The sequence below is a fragment of the Cryptomeria japonica genome, chromosome 10 (genome assembly GCF_030272615.1).
Source record: "Cryptomeria japonica chromosome 10, Sugi_1.0, whole genome shotgun sequence".
NCBI classification, from domain to species: domain Eukaryota; kingdom Viridiplantae; phylum Streptophyta; class Pinopsida; order Cupressales; family Cupressaceae; genus Cryptomeria; species Cryptomeria japonica.
This window is the reverse complement of record NC_081414.1, coordinates 562,817,582-562,837,343: the sequence shown is the minus strand read 5'-3', so window position 1 is coordinate 562,837,343 and position 19,762 is coordinate 562,817,582. Positions and strand designations below refer to the sequence as shown.

Genomic DNA, 19,762 nt, shown 5'->3' with positions numbered 1-19,762 from the left:
AGTGGACTATGTCTAATGTGTATCCACCCATCTATGACTATGCTGCAGCCACTTGTGACCCAGGTTCTCTTCATCGTCTCCATTAAAATATTAATCTTGGAATAGTTTTTGATCCAAGATTGTTGTCCTCAATTTAGTCTCACCAAGTGGCACACCCTTATTATCTTTGCCATAGATTCCATATAATAAGGAGAGTGGGACATGTGGAATGGAAATTGGCAAAGAAGAATTTGCCAATGGCATTATCTACCTCATCCTTTGCTTGCACATTAAATAAATCTGCCAATGGTTGTGAAGATGGACTAGTCATCTTACATTTTCCCCTAGTGTCTGCTGCTCCTAAACTGGATGGAATTGGTGGCCTTTGAGTTTGCAAAGTAGAAGAAGCAACTGCAGAAATCTGATCAGCCCTATTCCTTTTTGGCAAAGTACATCATACAGGTACTTCATTTTCATTGCAACCCCTTAATTCTAATATTTCAGCCCTGTACTTCAAGTTCTTATACACCTTTTTGCATACTTTTACACCTTTGCCTCGAACAAGAAGGAAGTGAGCATTATTTCTAGTAATGCTGCCAAACCATTCAACATTACACGTGGCACTTCCACTTTCTAGTGCCCCCAGTTGTCCTAGGCTTTGCTGGTACCTTAGATGCAAATTGTTTTAAGGGTGATTTTGGATCAAAGGGGTCCTTGAGTTTGCAAAGTAGAAGAAGCAACTACAAAAATCTGATCAGCTCTATTTGTATGTGGCAAAGTACATGATATACGTACTCCATCTTCATTGCAACTCCTTAATTTTAATATTTCAACCCTGTAATTCAAGTTCTTGACACCTTTTTGCATACTTCTACACCTTTGCTCAAACAAGAAGGAAGTGAGCATTAGTTCTAGTAATGCTGCCAAACCATTCGACATTACACATTTGACAGTAACACTTTCTAGTTGCCTCAGCTGTCCTAGGCTTTGCTGGTACCTTAGATGCATATTGTTTTAAGGATGATTTTGGATCAAAGGGGCCCTTGGCCCATTTTTTGAGGATTTCAAAAGGGCAGCTGAAAGTTCCACTTCCAACAAAACTTGTTTCAGTTTGACTTGCCTGATCCCCCACTCCTTCTGTGCTAGGTTAATTAGATGATTCATTTCCACTATGAATTTCAACCTCCTCATCCTCACTGATGCTGTTAGAGCTCATTGTGACAATGATAATGATGCTGCAACAAACAGCATTAAAAAAAAAGAAACTTTAAATAATAAGCAAACAATTTTTTTTTTGAAGTTTCTAAGTTTCTAATAGTCTAATAGTGATAATGATGCTGATTATTAATACTCAACTGCAAGCAAACAACATTTTTTCTAAGTTTCTTAGTTTCTAATAGTTGCAATTTGATTATTGAATCAAAAATCTTGATCAATGAACAAATTTTCTTTTGATTTAGAATGGCAAATGCCTACCTTCAATCTTTCAGCAAGATTGAAGAAGCTTCCTCTTATCCTCTTCCAAGCTTGCTAATTCGAACTTGCAGTCCACCTCTTGCTTCTTGAGATTCAATTTCCAAGCTAGAGTAAATGTTTTAAACTTTTTGTGGTTGCAAATGAGACTAAATTTACCTTTTATGAGCTTTAGGCATATTAGGGTTAGGGTGGTCATGGTGGTTGCATGTTTTTTATTGTTTTTTTTTCAATTTAAAAAAAATACTTCTAACTTTTCCACCGTAGGAAACAACTAGGCGTTTCTTGTCTTATCGAGGGATGTCTAGGCATCTTGGAGACGTCCATGCGTCTGCCCACGACGTCTCTTCCTTGAGAAACATCTCTTTTGCACTAGAAAAGGAAAGACGTCTCCTTTTTGACTGGGAAGTGTGGTAGAGGTGGAGGTGCGGCGGAGAGACATCCTAGACACGTCTTCCCGTCCTAGGGACATCCCCGTTTTGAAAACTTCATGATTTTTGGGGGTGATGTGTCCCTATGGAACACTGGTTATAAGCGACCGCCAAATACTTGTTGGTGGCGGTAGGCCTCCGAGATAAAAATGAGAAAAAGAAAGAGTGACCATGAAGAGCCTAGCAGCAATAAAAAGCAAAAAATAAAAGTGCATGGTAAAAGGGGAATTTAAAAAAAATTAAAAACGATGGAAAAATAAAAAATGGAGGGAAAAAATTAAAATAAAAAATTATTTTGGAGTAATAAGGGTGAAAAAATTAAAATTGAAAAAGACAACGATGGGCAAAATATGGAGTAAGCAATTTTTTATTCAAGTATTAAAATTAGAAAATATTATATTGGCAGAAAATATTATGAAGACAAAAGTGAAAAATATTATATTGGCAGAAAATATTATGAAGACAAAAGTGAAAAATATTATTGAAGTGCCAGTGAAAAAGGACAATGGGGGAGAAATTAAAAAAATGTTATAAAGTATAAGGGTGGAATAAAAAGGACATTGGCGACCAGTATTATAAAGTTGAAAATAAAAAACTTGGACGAAGGCAAGGCTCAACCAAAATATATTGCTGGCAAAAGTTATTCTAGGCAAATACCCCTTCCAATGTACAGATCCCTAAAAAACCCCCTGTACGACAATTTTGGAAGAAATTGCTATGGTATCCTAGGGTTTTGGTATGAGTCCCCTATCCTATATGACATCCAAGTCTTTGATACAGCATACAGCAAATTGGGCTAAGTTTTGATCAAGTATGGCTACAAAGGCATCTCTGTACGTTTTTCAGTGTACGGCCACTTGCTGTCCCATTCGTAAGCTATTGCATAATACTGTACTGAAGTATCTCACCTCAAATTGCAACCAATTCCCTTAATTTGTCAAACACTTTGTTTTGTTTTTTTTCTATATTTTTTTCACAACCCTTGCCAACACTGACATCATAACAATGGGAATAGACAATTGCAATGGATGATGCTGTTATATTCATTCAATGTGCATTTTGTGCATGATACAAGCTGTATGATTGATAGCCCACACAAACCATTCACTAAATAATGCTGATACAGTAACTAAAGCTTCATTTTGTTATTTAAACCCTAGGTATGTTAATCAGATTTATATATTTGATTATGCCCTAGGTTGTAATCAGATTTGAAGTATTTTAGTAAACCAAGATAGATTAATTGTGCCCTAGATTGTAATCAGATTTGCAGTATTTAATAAGCCAACATAAATCAGAAATAGAACAGCAGACAAACAAGCATACCCTAGGAAAACCTCCAAGGAGGAAAAACCCAGCATGAAAGACCCACAGGTCAGATTATATATTCTCCTCTAAATATAAGTACAATACTTAGCTTGAATCTGATCTTCACATATCAGATCTGTCCCTTGTATGCTTCAAAGGCTTGCATCAAGATCCACTATGTCCTCTTGGACAATTTCGCACCAAGCTGAATAAGTTCGCAATCTTCCTTAAGTTTGCACCCTTCTTAAGACTTCGCACAGAAGAGCTAAATCGCCTTGTATTTTATTGAACTTGATGATTGATTGACTTGCAAATTGTCATTTATTTATATGCATCATTTATTCTTTGAAATGTAAGTCGGCCTCCTTGGTTTTTGGCGCCAATGTTAAATGGCGTGTATTTTGCATAGCATGGCATTGTGAATAGGATAGGGTCACGTTACCCTAGGATAGGACCCGGTCCTAAAATGGGGTTCGGATGTTGCCTTAAGGCAATCCGAACCCCTATATCCCTAGTACAATCAACACTCCCTCTTAACTAGGGAGGAGGAGAATACATAATCTGAACCTTTAAGTTCCATCTAGCACACAAGCATAGAATGGATCTAGCACACAAGCATAGAATTACATCTTCCACCTAGCACACAAGCATAGGATGGTTCTAGCACACAAGCATAGAAAGTGTAATACACCAGTGGGTCTTTACATTATTACAATTATCCATCTAGCACACAAGCATAGATTGGATGTAATTCATTCTTGCACACACACAAGGAATGATTCAAAGTGCTACACATAGTCACTGAGATTGAAGCTCCCTCTCAATTAGGATTCCGTTTTCTATGACACCAAGTCTATCTCTGAAGTACTTGAACTTCACTCTGGATAAAGGTTTGGTGAGGATGTCAGCAATCTGTTCATTTGTGCTAATGTACTTTAGATGAATGGTGCCTCTCTGCACCATATCCCGAATGTAATGATAGTGTGTTTCCACATGTTTGGACCGATCATGAAATACAGGATTTATTGACATCTTTATACAGCTTTGATTATCACAATGAATGGTGGTGGGATCATTGGCTTGACCAAATAATCCAACAAGGAGCTTACGAAGCCACACTGCTTCTCTGGATGCAACAGATGTGGCAATGTACTCAGCTTCTGCAGTGCTTAATGCTACCGAAGATTGCTTTCTGCATGCCCAAGAGATTACCGCGGAGCCCAAGTTGAAGCAGATGCCTGAAGTGCTTTTCCTGTCCTTGACACTTCCTACCCAATCTGAATCTGAGTAGCCTTTCAGGAGAATTGGGGTATTAAGTGAATACTTCAGTCCATAACCAATCATGCCACGTAGGTATCTTAGAATGTGCTTGGCATCAACCAGGTGAACATGTTTACGTGAGCTCATGAACTGACTGAGAGCATTAACCGCATAACAGATATCTGGCCTAGTATTGACTAGGTACATCAGGGAGCCAATCAACTGCCTGTACTCAGAGGGATCTGCAAAATCAGAGTTAGCTACAGAAACACTTAACTTCTTTAAGTTAGATTCCATAGGAGTACGCATAGGTTTACAATCTATCATTCTAAATCTTTTCAAAATATCAATAGTGTATTTTCCCTGACTTAGAAAGATTTCATTAGCTCTTTGCCATACTTCTAACCCTAGGAAGTAATGCATTAGACCTAAATCCTTCATTTCAAATTTTGAGGCTAATTCCTTTTTACATCTCATGATTAATTTATTTTCACCCGTGAGAAATAAATCATCTACATACAAAACTAAAATAAGCATCTCATCATTATAAACTTTCAAGTAAATGTTAGCATCAACATCATTCTTGGAAAACCCTAAACTTAGTAAGTACTTATCAATTCTTTCATACCAAGCGCGAGGAGCCTGTTTGAGCCCACATAAGGCTTTCTTCAACCTGCAAACATGAGAATCTCTTTTATGGATTACATAACCTTCTGGTTGCTCAATATAGACTTCCTCCTCAATGACACCATTAAGGAAGGCTGTCTTAACGTCCATTTGATGCAGCTCCCAACCTTTGGCTGCAGCAATAGCTATTATAGACCTAATAGAGGTATATCTAGCAACAGGGGCAAAGGTTTCTTCATAATCTATTCCTTCCTTTTGAGAAAAACCACGTGCTACAAATCTAGCTTTATATTTTTCAATACTACCATCAGCATTATGTTTAATTTTAAACAACCATTTAGAAGAAACGACAGACTTACCTTTGGGTCTGGGTACAATGTCCCAGACATCATTCTTGATGATAGACCCATACTCTTCATCCATGGCTAATTTCCAAGCATGATGGGACATAGCTTCTCCGATATTGTGGGGTTCAGACTCAATTATATTGCACATCACAAAAATGTAGTTGGCGTGATTTTGGACACTCTTGCTATTTCTGAAGGTTCCTTTGGGAGCAGCAAACCCTTCAGCATCTTGAATCGTATTTCTAACCCAAAGTGGTCTCTTCTTGCAGACCACAATATCCTGAGGAATATCGGTAGATTGCATGGGTTCTGATGAGTCATTCTGTACTTCCTGATTTGGAAGATCAGTAGACTCCTCCTATAACTCAGGGTTAGCATCAACAATTGAATCTTGATTTTCCATCACCATATCATTATTGTTGGTTAATGAACCTTTAGTTCTTTTGAAAGCAATATCTTCTTCAAAAGTTACATCTCTACTTAACTCAACATACCTTTGACCTGAAATGTAGATCCTGAAGGCTTTGGAAGATTCGCTGTATCCTATTAGGATGCCTTTCTTTCCAGATGGATCCAACTTGGTTCGTTTTTCTTTAGGCACATGAACATACACAAGGCTTCCGAATATTCTTAGGTGATTGATGTCTGGTTTGATTCCAGAAAAGGCTTCTTCAGGTGTCACATCCTTTAGGACTCGATGAGGACATCTATTCTGAATATAAACTACGGTTTTGGATGCTTCTGCCCATAGAAAAGGTTGCAAGTCCTGATCATGTATCATGGCTCTTGCAGCTTCAACAATGGTCCTGTTCTTTCTTTCAGCAACTCCATTTTGTTGAGGGTTGTAGGGAACACAAAACTCCCTCTTAATTCCTGCTTTAACACAAAAGTCATAGAAGCTACCTAAGGTGTATTCACCTCCATTGTCAGACCTCAAACATTTAATTCGATTTCCTGTAGTATTTTCAACTAAGGCTTTGAATTCTTTAAATTTGTTTAGGACTTCTTCAGACTCTTTAGTTCTAAGAAAATAGATCCATGTTTTCCTAGAGAAATCATCTATGAAGATAACATAATATAGGAAACCGCTAGGAGATGCTACAGACATAGGACCACATAAATTTGAATGAATAAGTTCTAACCTTTCTTTAGCCCTACTATCGTTTTTATGAAAGGGATTCTTTACATTCTTACCCATTGCACAACCTTTACAAGCATCATCATGAGATAAACTGAGGTTAGGCATACCTTTGACCATTTTACCGAGAGTGGGAAGAGGTTGAAAGTGAAGATGACCCAATCTTCTATGCCATAGCTCCAGAGAAACGAGACTCGCCCGAAATCGCCCAAACTCGGCGAGTCCGAGTCCGAGTCAGGCCAAACGAGTCCCAGGGGCTCGGACTCGGACTCGGCCGAGTCTGGAGAGTAAACTCGCCAGACTCGCTGAGTTGGCGATTTTGGCTCAAAATCGCCAGACTCGGCGAGTCCTGAGCCCTAGACTCGGCTACTGGCTGGGTTAATAAAATGACAAAAAAAAAAACATTTTAAAAAGTAATAAGTTTTTTTGGAAGGGCGAAATTTGACATTTTGGTCTCTCCGTCAGGATTATTTTATGGAATATAACATTTAAGTATAAGAAAGAAGAAAGATATAAGGAGTTATATTGCAAAATTTAGTTTTTGGAGGATTCTTCAGTTTTCCAGACTTAGTCAAATTTCAGGATCAGGACATTCCAGACTTAGCCAAATTTCAGGGCATTTGAAGATCAGGATGACATTCCAGACTTTATCACTCACCAACTTGACCTAGCTTGGACCTTCAAGAATGATACTCACTCACCAAGCAAGACCCAATTAGCAACAAGAGCAAAACCAGGCCCTAAGGAAGACTCTCAAAGAAACCCTAATTCAGACTTGTAATAAGTTTTTTTGGCCTCGCGGGGCGCTACCCCTCGACCTCGCCTTGTATCGGGACAGGGAGCACGCAAGGGGCGCTGCCCCCAAACCCCCGTCGAAAAATATGGGGGAAACTGCGTCGATAGAAGTAGAGAAAATTTGACCTCCGAGTCTGACATTGATTGGATCGACCAGGTAGATATAGAGGTTGAGACTGTAGCCATGGCAGAGGAGGAGCGGAGAGCACGAGCACAGACAGGAGATTCAGAGGCAGATAGTGACACGGATGTTCCTGATGTTGGTGAGCATGGCATGGTGTCACGGGGAGCGGCTATGGCAGTCGAATCATCCAGGACCTACCTTAGACGCCTTCGCAGGGGGCTGGGGCCGGAGCCTGCAGGCTCCTCTGAGCCATAGACTTGTCGTTGTATTTACCTTTGGTATTTGTATGAAACATTTGATGATGATCATATGATGACATGGATTTTTTATTCCATGAGTTTTGTAATATTGTATACATTTGACAATATTTATATATCTATGTTTGTTATTTTCTTCAGCTACAATTTGCGTTTATGCTTATGTGATTGATGTATACTTGTGTATGTAATCAAATGAGCCGAGTTTGATGATGTTATTGTGTCTTTAAGGTGTATTCAATAAAGGGTGTCTAAAACAGGTTTTAAATATTTAAAAATCTCTAAATTTCTTGAGTTTTTCACTATCCCGAGTCCAGCTGAGTCTGGAGCCGAGTTTGATGCCGAGTCCCGAGTCCGAGTCCGAGTTGGCCTTGCCGAGTCCGAGCCGAGTCCGAGTCCCGTTTCTTTGATAGCTCGCATGATTCAGGGGTCTCATGAATGAGAGCTTGAATTGGATCAGCTACAAGTTTATATAAACTATCACATCTATTTCCAATAATACGAGTAGATTTGAAATTAGATTTCTTAGGCCAAGCGAGTACTTTCCCTTCAGAAAATGCTATTTGCAAACCCTTATCTTCTAAAGCCGAAATGGAAATAAGATTTCTTTTAATACCAGGTACAAAGAGAATATCACAGAGTTGTAAGGAAATACCAGAATCTAGTTTTAAAGAGGTAGTGCCAGAACCTTTTACCGAGTATCGAGCATCATCACCGATTACTACATGAAGATTGGTGTCTTTTTCAATCAGATCTGAGAGATGCTCACGAAATCCTGAGATGTGTCTGGAGGCACCACGGTCAAGTATCCACGTATTGCTATCCGTAGGAACATTGCTGGAAAGAGCAGAGATAAGAAGGTAGTCTTCACTTTGTTCGGCAACTTCATTTAAGTTGGCTTCCCTTTTCTTTGGGTCATTCTGACAATCTCTGGCATAGTGACCATATTTGTCACATCTGAAGCAACGAATGTGAGAGGAATCTCTTGACTTTTTCCTTGGATCATAGGAGGAGGATCTAAAATCTTTGCTTCTCTTCTCTTTCTTCCAATGACCACCTTTCCTAGATTTAGATAAGAGAACATGATTATCTTTGAGAGAGTTCTTGAGTTTTCCTCTTACCTCAATTCGAGATTCCTCTTCGATGCAATCAGATTGAAGACGTTCAAAGTTGGGACAATCGGCTCTTCCAGCAATGCTACGAATGAATGGTTCCCATTCATCAGGTAGACCATTTAATGCAATCATAACAAGGTCTTTATCTGAGATTTGGCAATCAAGAGTGCTTAGCTTGTCCTTTAGTTCATTGATCTTCATGAAGTAGGCTATGATTGAGTCTTCTTCTTTCATTTTCATGTCTAGAAGTTGCTGTCTTAGGGCAAGAGCCCTGCTGAGATTGTTGACTTCATACATCCCTTCCAAGTGTTTGATCATTTCTTTGGCAGATACAAACTTTGATATGACAGTGACAAGATGATTCTTGACGGACTCAATGATGATCCTTCTAGCTTTGAGGGAATCTTTCTTGAACAGTTTCAGCTCTTCAGCATCTTCTGGAGGAGACAGCCTTTCTTCTTCTACAAATTTCAGTAGGTCATTTTCTTCAAGGATCAATAGAATACGAACTTTCCAAGCAGAAAAATCAATGGCTCCCTCAAGCCTATCTTCAGCCTTCAAACCTGACATCTTTAATCTGAACACAAACAACAGCTATATGCAACAATTGATTTGCTAAAATCAGAAGTTAATGACACCTATAGCTCTGATACCATGTTATTTTAAACCCTAGGTATGTTAATCATATTTATATATTTGATTATGCCCTAGGTTGTAATCAGATTTGCAGTATTTTAGTAAACCAACATAGATTAATTGTGCCCTAGATTGTAATCAGATTTGCAGTGTTTAATAAGCCAACATAAATCAGAAATAGAACAGCAGACAAACAATCATACCCTAGGAAAACCTCCAAGGAGGAAAAACCCAGCATGAAAGACCCACAGGTCAGATTATATATTCTCCTCTAAATATAAGTACAATACTTAGCTTGAATCTGATCTTCACATATCAGATCTGTCCCTTGTATGCTTCAAAGGCTTGCATCAAGATCCACTATGTCCTCTTGGACAATTTCGCACCAAGCTGAATAAGTTCGCAATCTTCCTTAAGTTTGCACCCTTCTTAAGACTTCGCACAGAAGAGCTAAATCGCCTTGTATTTTATTGAACTTGATGATTGATTGACTTGCAAATTGTCATTTATTTATATGCATCATTTATTCTTTGAAATGTAAGTCGGCCTCCTTGGTTTTTGGCGCCAATGTTAAATGGCGTGTATTTTGCATAGCGTGGCATTGTGAATAGGATAGGGTCACGTTACCCTAGGATAGGACCCGGTCCTAAAATGGGGTTCGGATGTTGCCTTAAGGCAATCCGAACCCCTATATCCCTAGTTACAATCAACACATTCACTATAAAAACTTAAAGTTTAAGAAGTATATAGGCTTCAGACCTGTAGCAGCTTGTGAAAGAGTGGACAGTCATCACTCCATGTACTATAGCTCTCCAACGTTCAATTGATTCAGGGATTCAAGGGCAATCAGGTCTGTGGTGCCTTCAAGCCACTTCCCAACTCTCCAAACTGCCCAGATTTAATTAACAACCTTCAACACCTAACAGTCACCTTTCAAATTGAAAAAGTAGCAGCTTGTGAAAGAGTGGACAGTCATCAATCCATGTACTATAGCTCTCCAACGTTCAATTGATTCAGGGATTCAAGGGCAATCAGGTCTGTGGTGCCTTCAAGCCACTTCCCAACTCCCCAAACTGCCCAGATTTAATTAACAACCTTCAACACCTAACAGTCACCTTTCAAATTGAAAAAATGCACAGATAAGTCTGTCATAGCAAACTGGAGGTGTCTAGTACAAGGGCAGATGTCACAACAGCGACAAGATCCTTCCTTTGTCTCTCCAAACTGAATAACTCTCAAGCGCAGTGATGAGTACATTAATTTCACTCCAAAACTTCTGAGATTTAATTGCTCTAATATATGCAAAACATGATTATATAGGTCTGTAACAGCAAACGATTATGTTCTAGGTCTGCTGTTCACTGCTGATGGCACAAGACAGCACTATCAATCTTCACAACTCCTAAAACACCTCAAAAACCCTGCCCCAAATGACTGAGGATCTTCTGACCAGCAGCTTTCCTTCTGTGCATGAAAACTGAAAATAACATTGCAAATCTCAAATTCATGAAATTTGAACAGCACTCAGGAAATCCAAAAAATCACACCAAAACTCTCAAAAAACCCTGTTTGAAAGAAGTCTAGGAAATCCACAAGATAAGGAATGAAACCCACGTCACTGTAGCTTCATTGTTCACGTCACTGCAGCAAGCCTTCAACATTCAGGAAATCTTCAAAACTTCACAAATTTCAAAAGAACGAACTTGTCAAATCCTCTAGAGAGATTTCTAGTTGAAACCTCCAACAATCTAATAATGAAGTGCAATGGCGAATCTTGGATGAATCCACACCAAAGATGGATTTGGTTTTCCCTCCAAACCACCAAGAAACTCCAAGGGTTCCCACCTGCAAATAAACTTTGAAGCCTAGCTGATAAGATTTTCCTTCTTTCAAACCCTAGCTAGTTGAAGCTCGAAAATGATGTAAAACATGCAAATATGCTCAAATGATGCGCCTTGGGTGGATTCACGTCTGAGTTCGGTTTTCATCCAATCCATTGACTTCCAAGGGTTTTCGTCCTTAGATTTCCTGTAAATGAAAGCCAAAGCTCTCAAGCTTCTCAAAGAGAAAAGAAATAATCCAAGTATATGTCATATGAGGTCCCAAGTGCCTTTTTATAATGCTTTCATCCCAATGCCCTAATTAGGGTTTGCACATTTTAAATTAATAATAAATTTACCTTACTCCCTTGGCACCCAAAAGATAATCACCTCATGAATATTTTAAATCAGTACCTTATAACTCCCTCGATGCCAATATTAAAACTTTATATTAAATTAAATAATATTAGTTAAATAATTAATTTAACTAGTTTCAAATAACATTAAACATCATTAGTTGCCAATATATCTTCAATTTAAGCAATCACTGGCTATACAAATCCCAAAACTGAACATACTACATGTTGAAGCTGAGGGGAGACTAAATTATGACCAGATCTCGGAAATAGTGGTTACTATAAATAGTAACTGCTAAAAATAGCAAGTTAGGCCAGACTCCCAACTAATCAAATAGTGTCAAAACTGACACTTACTAAAACTAGTAAGTCTCAGATGAGTTGTTCAAAACCATTCCAGAAAGTGTTGTTCAACTCCAATACATCCTCTAGGCTCATTGGTGACATCAAAACCCCCCTCTGAACCGGCTGACACAGTTCTTGAAAGATAGTAGCAGAAACTCTACAGGAGGACTTGAAAGTGGGGACATTACACGTACGACCTACCTCTAGCATACCCGTATGACGTGTTCGGGTCTTCATACCGTATGTCATTTTCCCTACAACAACCCTCTTGTATGACGTTCAAGACATACCGTACGACATTGGCACTTCAACGTACAATTCCTTCAGGCGAGTTTAAGGCCGTACAATGTACGACAACCATAGACAACACCTTTTGCTTTGGTTTGACCATCATACAAGTTTGTATGGTCAACATATTGGCACCTCATTTTGCAACTCTCTTTGCACATGGTACGGAAGTCTTCTTTGGCCTTGGTATAGCATCACAGCTTTATAATTGTTACGACAGACTTGGCAAAATTTATTTGTATGAATTTCAGGATAGTTGGTATGGTCACTTTCGACACAAGCCTAGCAAGCTCTTAGACAACATTTGAGAAGTGACAGTTATTCTAACAAACTTTGCAAATATTAGAAAGCCCAGGTTGAAGGTTGTTATTCATTATCAACACTAGCCTCAATAATAGCGAGTAGTAGTAAAGGGAAGTGATCCTCCCGACCTTAGATTGCAAGTGGAGGAAAGTAGATAAATGATGACATAGTTACAGCTGATTCCCTCAAGAAAATCTTAGAGGAAGTGAAGGAAGGAGTTGGTGGTAGAATGCAGACAAAGGTCATCTATTGAAGCCCGTGCTTCATCATTCACAGGTGGATAAAGCAGTTTAATTGCCATTCTTCGATTCCAAAGAGTTCGAGCTCTACTTGCGCACCATAGTAGTCTAGTATAAGCAAGTCAAATGGGAATCCATTATTGACTACCGCGGTTGCTTGGTGATGATTTCCTATCGGCCCTCTGACTTCACCAGAGTGCTTGGCATACCTTCTATGGGGAGCTATGTGGGAAACCCAAGAAAGTGAGCCCACATCACAAAGAGGCACTTATCTAGCATGTGTGTAGGCAAGATTTGATGCAGGAAGAGCACGATGGTATTTGGGTCTCAAGGGGGAGTAGGGGGCTCAAGAATTTTTTTCTAGCCACAACCGAATGGAAATGTATATTGGACCTCCTCAAGTGTTGACTAATGGGTGTCGACTGTTGTTTGGATGTTGTTTTTTGGATGATTGAGTTCATGATTCAACTCAGCGTGGGAATGCAGTCTCGTCATCTAGAGAATGTCAATCCTGAACATTCCAGTTCAGACGATGATTTGACAGAGGCCTATTTAGTTCTAGTATGACCATCACCTCCAACGATGACTAACATCATCACATTCATGCTGAACATACTCTCACCTGCCATGCTGTTGACACTATCCCCAACGACAGTTTCTACACGGGCTGAAGTAGTTGCCACTCCAATACCAGTTGTCGTCGTGGTGCCAGTTACCACACTAGTGACAGTTGCCACTGTGGTGCCAGTTACCACATAAGTGATAATTGTCGCCATGGTGCCAGTTGCCGCTCTAGTGCCAGGTGCCGCAGTGATGCTAATTTCTGAGGTAGCATGACCGGATTTTGAGGAGGGAGTTGGTGCTATCAGGGTGGACAGTGCAAGTTTCAAGTGGCACCAGCTGCCCCACAATTGCCATCTCCAAGTCTCTTGGAGTAGAACTTGGATTTTCTGCCAGTTGAGGGAGGAGAATCAGAGCACTTGGTAGTTGGTCAGGGGAGGTAAACAACTAAGCTATATTATCAGTTGTTAGTTTCCATCTATGATAATTTTAGCAAATGTACAATCATTTAAAAGCAATAAACAACAGCCTAAGTCACAGGATACGGCGATTTTCATGGATGAGGTTCGAGTTTAATCGAATTTCAAACTTCTATAAAAAAGGTCGAATTTAATCGAATTTCGTCTATAAAGCATTGCTATCTGCCTCTAAACACAACTCAGCTGGTCGTGAGTATTCTTTGTATATGCTTTGTATCTATTGGGTCATGGGTGTTTGCAACTGCTGGGTCGCCCTCGGATTTTCTCCAACAAGGGTTGCTATTCTGATAATTTATTAGAAGTATACATATATTTAAAAATAAACAAAATTATAGAAGGCGAATTTTATCCGAATTTTTTTTCGAATTTTTCCCTTGTCGAATTTCATCCGAATTTCATGGCTGTCGAATTCGAACCTTGTGACTTAGACAACAGCAAATGAAAGTGCCAAAAGGAGGGTATAACAAAGGTTTCACTAAAAGCCAAAAGGGCAATCTATAGATAGAAGCATGCCATTGCATGGGCAGGTCCAAAAGTGAGAAAATTGTTATGAAATGTGGAAACTTGGAACACATTTAACATGCCATTAGCAAGAAAAAAGAGCTTATTTACAAGCATTGGTGAAGGGAGACAAAGTAGGATATATTAAACCATTTATGGTTGAAAGAAGTAGCAACTCATAATTACAAGTTGTGAATCCAATAGTGATAGCCAACTACCTTGGAAATTGTGAACAAAACCCACTGTAAACAAATGCTCAAGGAAATGTTGGGGTTTACATGGAGGAAACATGGGTGAGAATTGTTTGCCACATACGGGTAAACGATTAAACGCAGGAAGTAAATGCACAGAACATAATTGAAATATATTAAAGAACCAGTTTCTGTATTAATTCAACAGTCCATGTACATCAAGTGCTTATAACATTACACCTAGATACTACTATGATGATGCTACTTCGAAGGAAAGGTATGCAATATATAATACCCGAAGGGGTGCGACCAACCATCGCGTCCAACTGCCCTTCGGGACGACTAACTAACTGCCGAAACTCATAATTGCTAACGACAACATAACATAATACGACAACATGACATAATGATTATTCCCGGCAACAAGAATGGAACACTGCTTTGTGGCTGAAAGTGAACAGAGAATTTTGTGCTGACAGGATCCAGCAATATTTGCTGATTATACTCTGTAGAAGCCCAATTCTATTGTAGGTTTTCATGAATGACAAAACCCTTATAGTTAACCTTTATCATAAACTTGACAATTCTGCATCTTTCATGACAAAGCATTCTAGCTGAGGTGGACTAAAACTATCAAACCTTCAAAGTATACCTCTTCATTGATGCACATAGAAGTTATTGGATCTAGAACTAAGTCGATCTCAAAGAAAAGATCATGTTTGTCATCTCTCTATGAACACTTCAAAAGATTTTTAAGAAAAATTTCAACATCTTGCATTAGTCATTCCATATCCAAAAAGATATTGACTAAGAAGCTTGAGTTAGCTGACAGTCTTTAGAGTTGACATGAGAAGGAACCTCAAACAGTCCCACAAAGGAAGAGGAAAAACAGCATGACTCATAATCATATCATATGTAGTTCGGGTCTTCTTACAAGGTAGTAAGAATCAGAACATAACTTTGATCTTCAGATGCTTGTGTACCTTCATCTTCCTTAGAGAACGTATGACATACTTTCGTAATTTCACTTCTGTCCAATATAAAGATATGTTCTTCAACCAACAATCCTTTATCCATCTCAAAAAATTTGAGCAATTCCAGCAAAGAAAGGAAAATTTCCATCTCCTTTCTGTGACTTAACAATGCAAGGAAAGAGATGTTTTATTGAGAATATCATTGCTCCATTAACAGGTCCATCTAGACTTTCTGCTTCTTGGCTTTCTTCTTTTCTTTTTCATGCTCTTTTCAGCTTTCTTCTTTTACTTTTCACACTCCTTTCAGCTTTCTGATTTTGTGAACACTTGTGGACGTCGAGTATATGGCTATGAAACTCATTCACTATCTCATCAGAATCAAGTTCATATTTAATATATCCCATCATAGAGTTGCAATCAGGTTCATCTAGTAGACATTGAGGTTTACCTAAAGTCCCTTGTTTTGCATTTGAATTGACAATAATTGTGTGAGCCTTTCCTTTCACAGCAATTTCTTCCATCATGTTTATCAGCTTCGAGAAATTTACAATAAACATATACAAGAAATATCAGTAAAACTTAATGCTGGGAGAGATAGTGGTCAAGAAATTTGTTGTATTCATTCTAGATTTTGCAAGAAATATAGTTAGCTAAATAATCTTCAAAGATGGGAACTATGGGGTCATTGCTTGAGTCATTGATAACTAATTTTTTAGTGTTCAAAAATGTTTCCATGATTCTTTTTTGGTTGGTTTGTAGCTAACCATCATCAGACTTAACAAAAAAATGTGATCCTTTTTATGTTGTACTATTTAACCTTGTTAGCAATCAACATTTGAAAACTCTACAAATCTTTCCTCGGTACTAAAGGAAGATCTATTATCAAACTCAATCAATATGTTTGTATTAAAGGTTGTTTTGTAACTTTTTTGTCACTCATTTGACATATGATTTTTTTTTCATTCTGATACAAGTTGGCATGGTACCTATATACTCCAAGCTCGACCTCTAAATAAAAAACCTCATTGTTATGAATGTACATTGAAACATTTTGAGGCATATTCCTGTTCATGATATTGACATCATTGATAAGCTTATACAAGAAAGGATCATCAAAACTTTGAACAAGAAAGCTTGATTGAGTCCTTCCTTATCACACATCTTTGATTCAATTTCATTCTCTTGCACATTCATCAATTTTGTTGTCCGTTTTATTTTGATTAAGAATGTAATGTCAGATGAAAAAGTGTTGTGGAAGAAGCTTAGAAAAATCTTTGAAGAAGGCTTTAAGGTGCAATTGATCCAGTTGATTAGGCAGTTGAAGTTTGCAATAAACTCTTTCATAATCTAATGATCGTCTTTGTTGGCAGATGGAAGCTGAGGAACACAATATGGCTATCTTCATTGGCTTAAATCATGTAGGAAATTTCGAAGTCATCAATTCCCAGCTTGTAATTGAACTAAATACTGAGACGCTGTAACCAATTTGGAGATGGTCCCACCAAAGTCTCTACAAACAATCAGATTGCTACATATTCATATGCAATACCCAATATACCACATGTTGTGAACATATAAATATGCTCATTGGGATGTTGACTGCCATCATCAAAGAATTCTGGAAATCTTTTTCTCAATCCTTGTGGAATCTCATGATGTGCTTCTAGGGCAACTTACTAGTGGTGTTTCCCCAAAGTAGAGGAGGATGATTATCATTGTTTTTCTGGTGATTAGCTATTTCTTGAAGTGTCTCCTTGCTAAAAATTGAATTGCCTTTATGCTGTGACCTTATATAAATTGTGATTGCCAAAACTCTATAGTTCCAATTTGGATTATTCAGAAGAAAAGCTGCCAGTCTTCTTGCTACTATGATTGCTTTTCTTTTTTCTTCATCCAAAATTGCAACAACAACTCACCAAAGGGGTTCTTCTTATAATAGAAAAGGAACCTCCTCAAGCAGTCCAACTATCTTCTTAATCTGTTCAATCCAATTCATCTTAGGCTGAAGTATAGGAGCATTTCCACCATGGATGGTCATTTGCTACTATGAATGGGTGAGCTGAATTCTCCCATGCCTCATGGTGAGCACAAAAAACTGTTAGCACTTTAATCTGTCCCTTTCAGAATAACAGAAAATGGACCAACCTGTAAGGCAAACCCTTTCTATGAATCAGAAGGGGAAGCTTCCCTGTAAATAAAACTAAAACCCTAGATATAAGCAACAATATAAGCTCAAACCTGTTTAATTTGTAGCAGATTGGAGAAAATCATTTGAGGTTATATCTTCCCTTGTTAGCAATGCGTACATGATGTTAATTCTCATCCTAATGATACTGTTTTAGATATTTTGCCTATATTCTTATTGATGTTTAACATGCACTGCTCCACACCAGTTATCTACCATGTACTTTGTTGGCCACAAAGGATCCTTTCCAACCCAATAGATATCCCAAATGGATTATATTAGTCAAATGGATTATATTGTATTCTAATTGTATATTCTTAATTTTTTCACATGTCTATGTATCTACCTTTAATATTTGTTGTTATAGAAGCTTATTGTTATGTGTCTTCTCCTAGAAATTTCCATTTATCTAGAAGCTTAATTTTGCCCAAAAGAAGCTTTTAATATAATTTGATTATATAAATACCTAATACAATAAAGTATACAACATGATCAATTGTGGATAATTCCCTCATGTTCCTTCTTGCTTGCAATTGTGCTCATAATAAAACGATATCATCAGCATCCCTTACATTTTTTTGATCTTTAAGATGTTTTGCTAATAAATAGTCAATCTTGTGTGTCAGGTGAGGGATATCCAACAGAAGGAACTGCATACATTTTTGGCAAGGATATTCTTTCAAATCCAAAGGCTTCACATCAACAAGTATAGGCAAATCCTAATATTTGGGAGCTTCTTAGATTATGCTTATTGATTTCATATGGTAATTAGTCATAAAGGTTATATTTGTTTTGATTTAATGCATTTGCAGGTAGGATATTGCCCCCAGTTTGATGCTCTTCTTGAGTTGCTTACTGTTCGAGAACACCTGGAGCTCTATGCTAGGATAAAGAGAGTTCCGAAATCCAAGTTTGATAAAGTATGAAATCATGCCTGGAGTGTATGCTTTAGAATTCCATGCATATGCAACTCTTGTTTTTCTCATGATCACATCATACATTCGATCAGGTTGTTGAAGACAAGCTGACAGAATTTGATTTATGGCCACAAGTGAACAAACCTTCTTGCTCTCTCAGTGGTGGTAACAAACGCAAATTATCAGTGGCCATAGCAATGATTGGAGACCCACCTCTAGTTTTTCTAGATGAACCTTCAACAGGTGAGTAGTTTTCAACCATATGTTTTGTGTTTTTTGTGAGTTCCATTAAAATAAATAATGATTATATTACATTAGCTTATAATTTTTTTTGAGGAAATGTTTTACTTTTACAGTTAGTGCTTGCATACCCAAACAAACTAGGAATTGATCTGCAATGTAATATTTTAACGTTTGGGCTAAATATTTTCTTTAATGCACATAATTATTCATCTAATTGTGGAATAAAAAATAGAAGTGACATGTCAACAGAGTTAACAATGCTATCTTTTATATTTCACTTGACTGCTCTTATCTCTAAATTTGTTGCCAAGGTTCAGCAACCCTTTTTTGGAAATAGAGAACTAGTCTCATTGAAGGACTGAGCTTCATGACGATCAGACATTGATTCTCTACTGACAGGCATACCACATTAGGAGCTTACATTTTTCATTTTATTCAGGCCTTGGATGTTAAAAATAGATGGTGCCTTACTAGCTACCGTCGCTAATCATTTTCGGTAAATTTATGCTTCTAGAGAGCATACAGAATTCATATTGATTTCATTTTTTTGTTAAGATTTGCATTGAGTATTCAATTACCTCTGTATGTTTGGAAGTAGATTTTACTCTTAAACATTCCTTGATAATAAGTTGGCACTGATAATCATTTCATTTCATCTCTGTCCATAATTCATATCTTTATTGATGATGAGTAAATCATGGTTGAAGACCAAAAGTGCATATTTGGGATCAACATTTATTAGTACAAGTTCATGGGTATAGGGATCTGCCGAAACATATCATATAAATTATAAAATAATGTCACAAGATAAAGCAAAGGTATACCAAACTAATATAGTGTTAAAATAAATCTCAATCCAAGAAAGCTATT

General features: G+C 37.8%; 1 protein-coding gene across 3 annotated transcripts in view; it reads left to right on the top strand.

Moving 5' to 3' along the window:
* The window catches only part of LOC131060731 (ABC transporter A family member 1), a 233,622-nt gene that overhangs the window by 182,519 nt on the left and 31,341 nt on the right, over positions 1 to 19,762 (top strand). For all 3 annotated transcript variants that reach the window (XM_057994085.2, XM_057994086.2, XM_057994087.2), the window contains 3 exons: positions 18,359 to 18,438; positions 18,545 to 18,652; positions 18,742 to 18,892. In XM_057994085.2, coding sequence (XP_057850068.2) covers positions 18,359 to 18,438; positions 18,545 to 18,652; positions 18,742 to 18,892 — 339 coding nt within the window. The remainder of the gene's footprint in view (positions 1 to 18,358; positions 18,439 to 18,544; positions 18,653 to 18,741; positions 18,893 to 19,762) is intronic.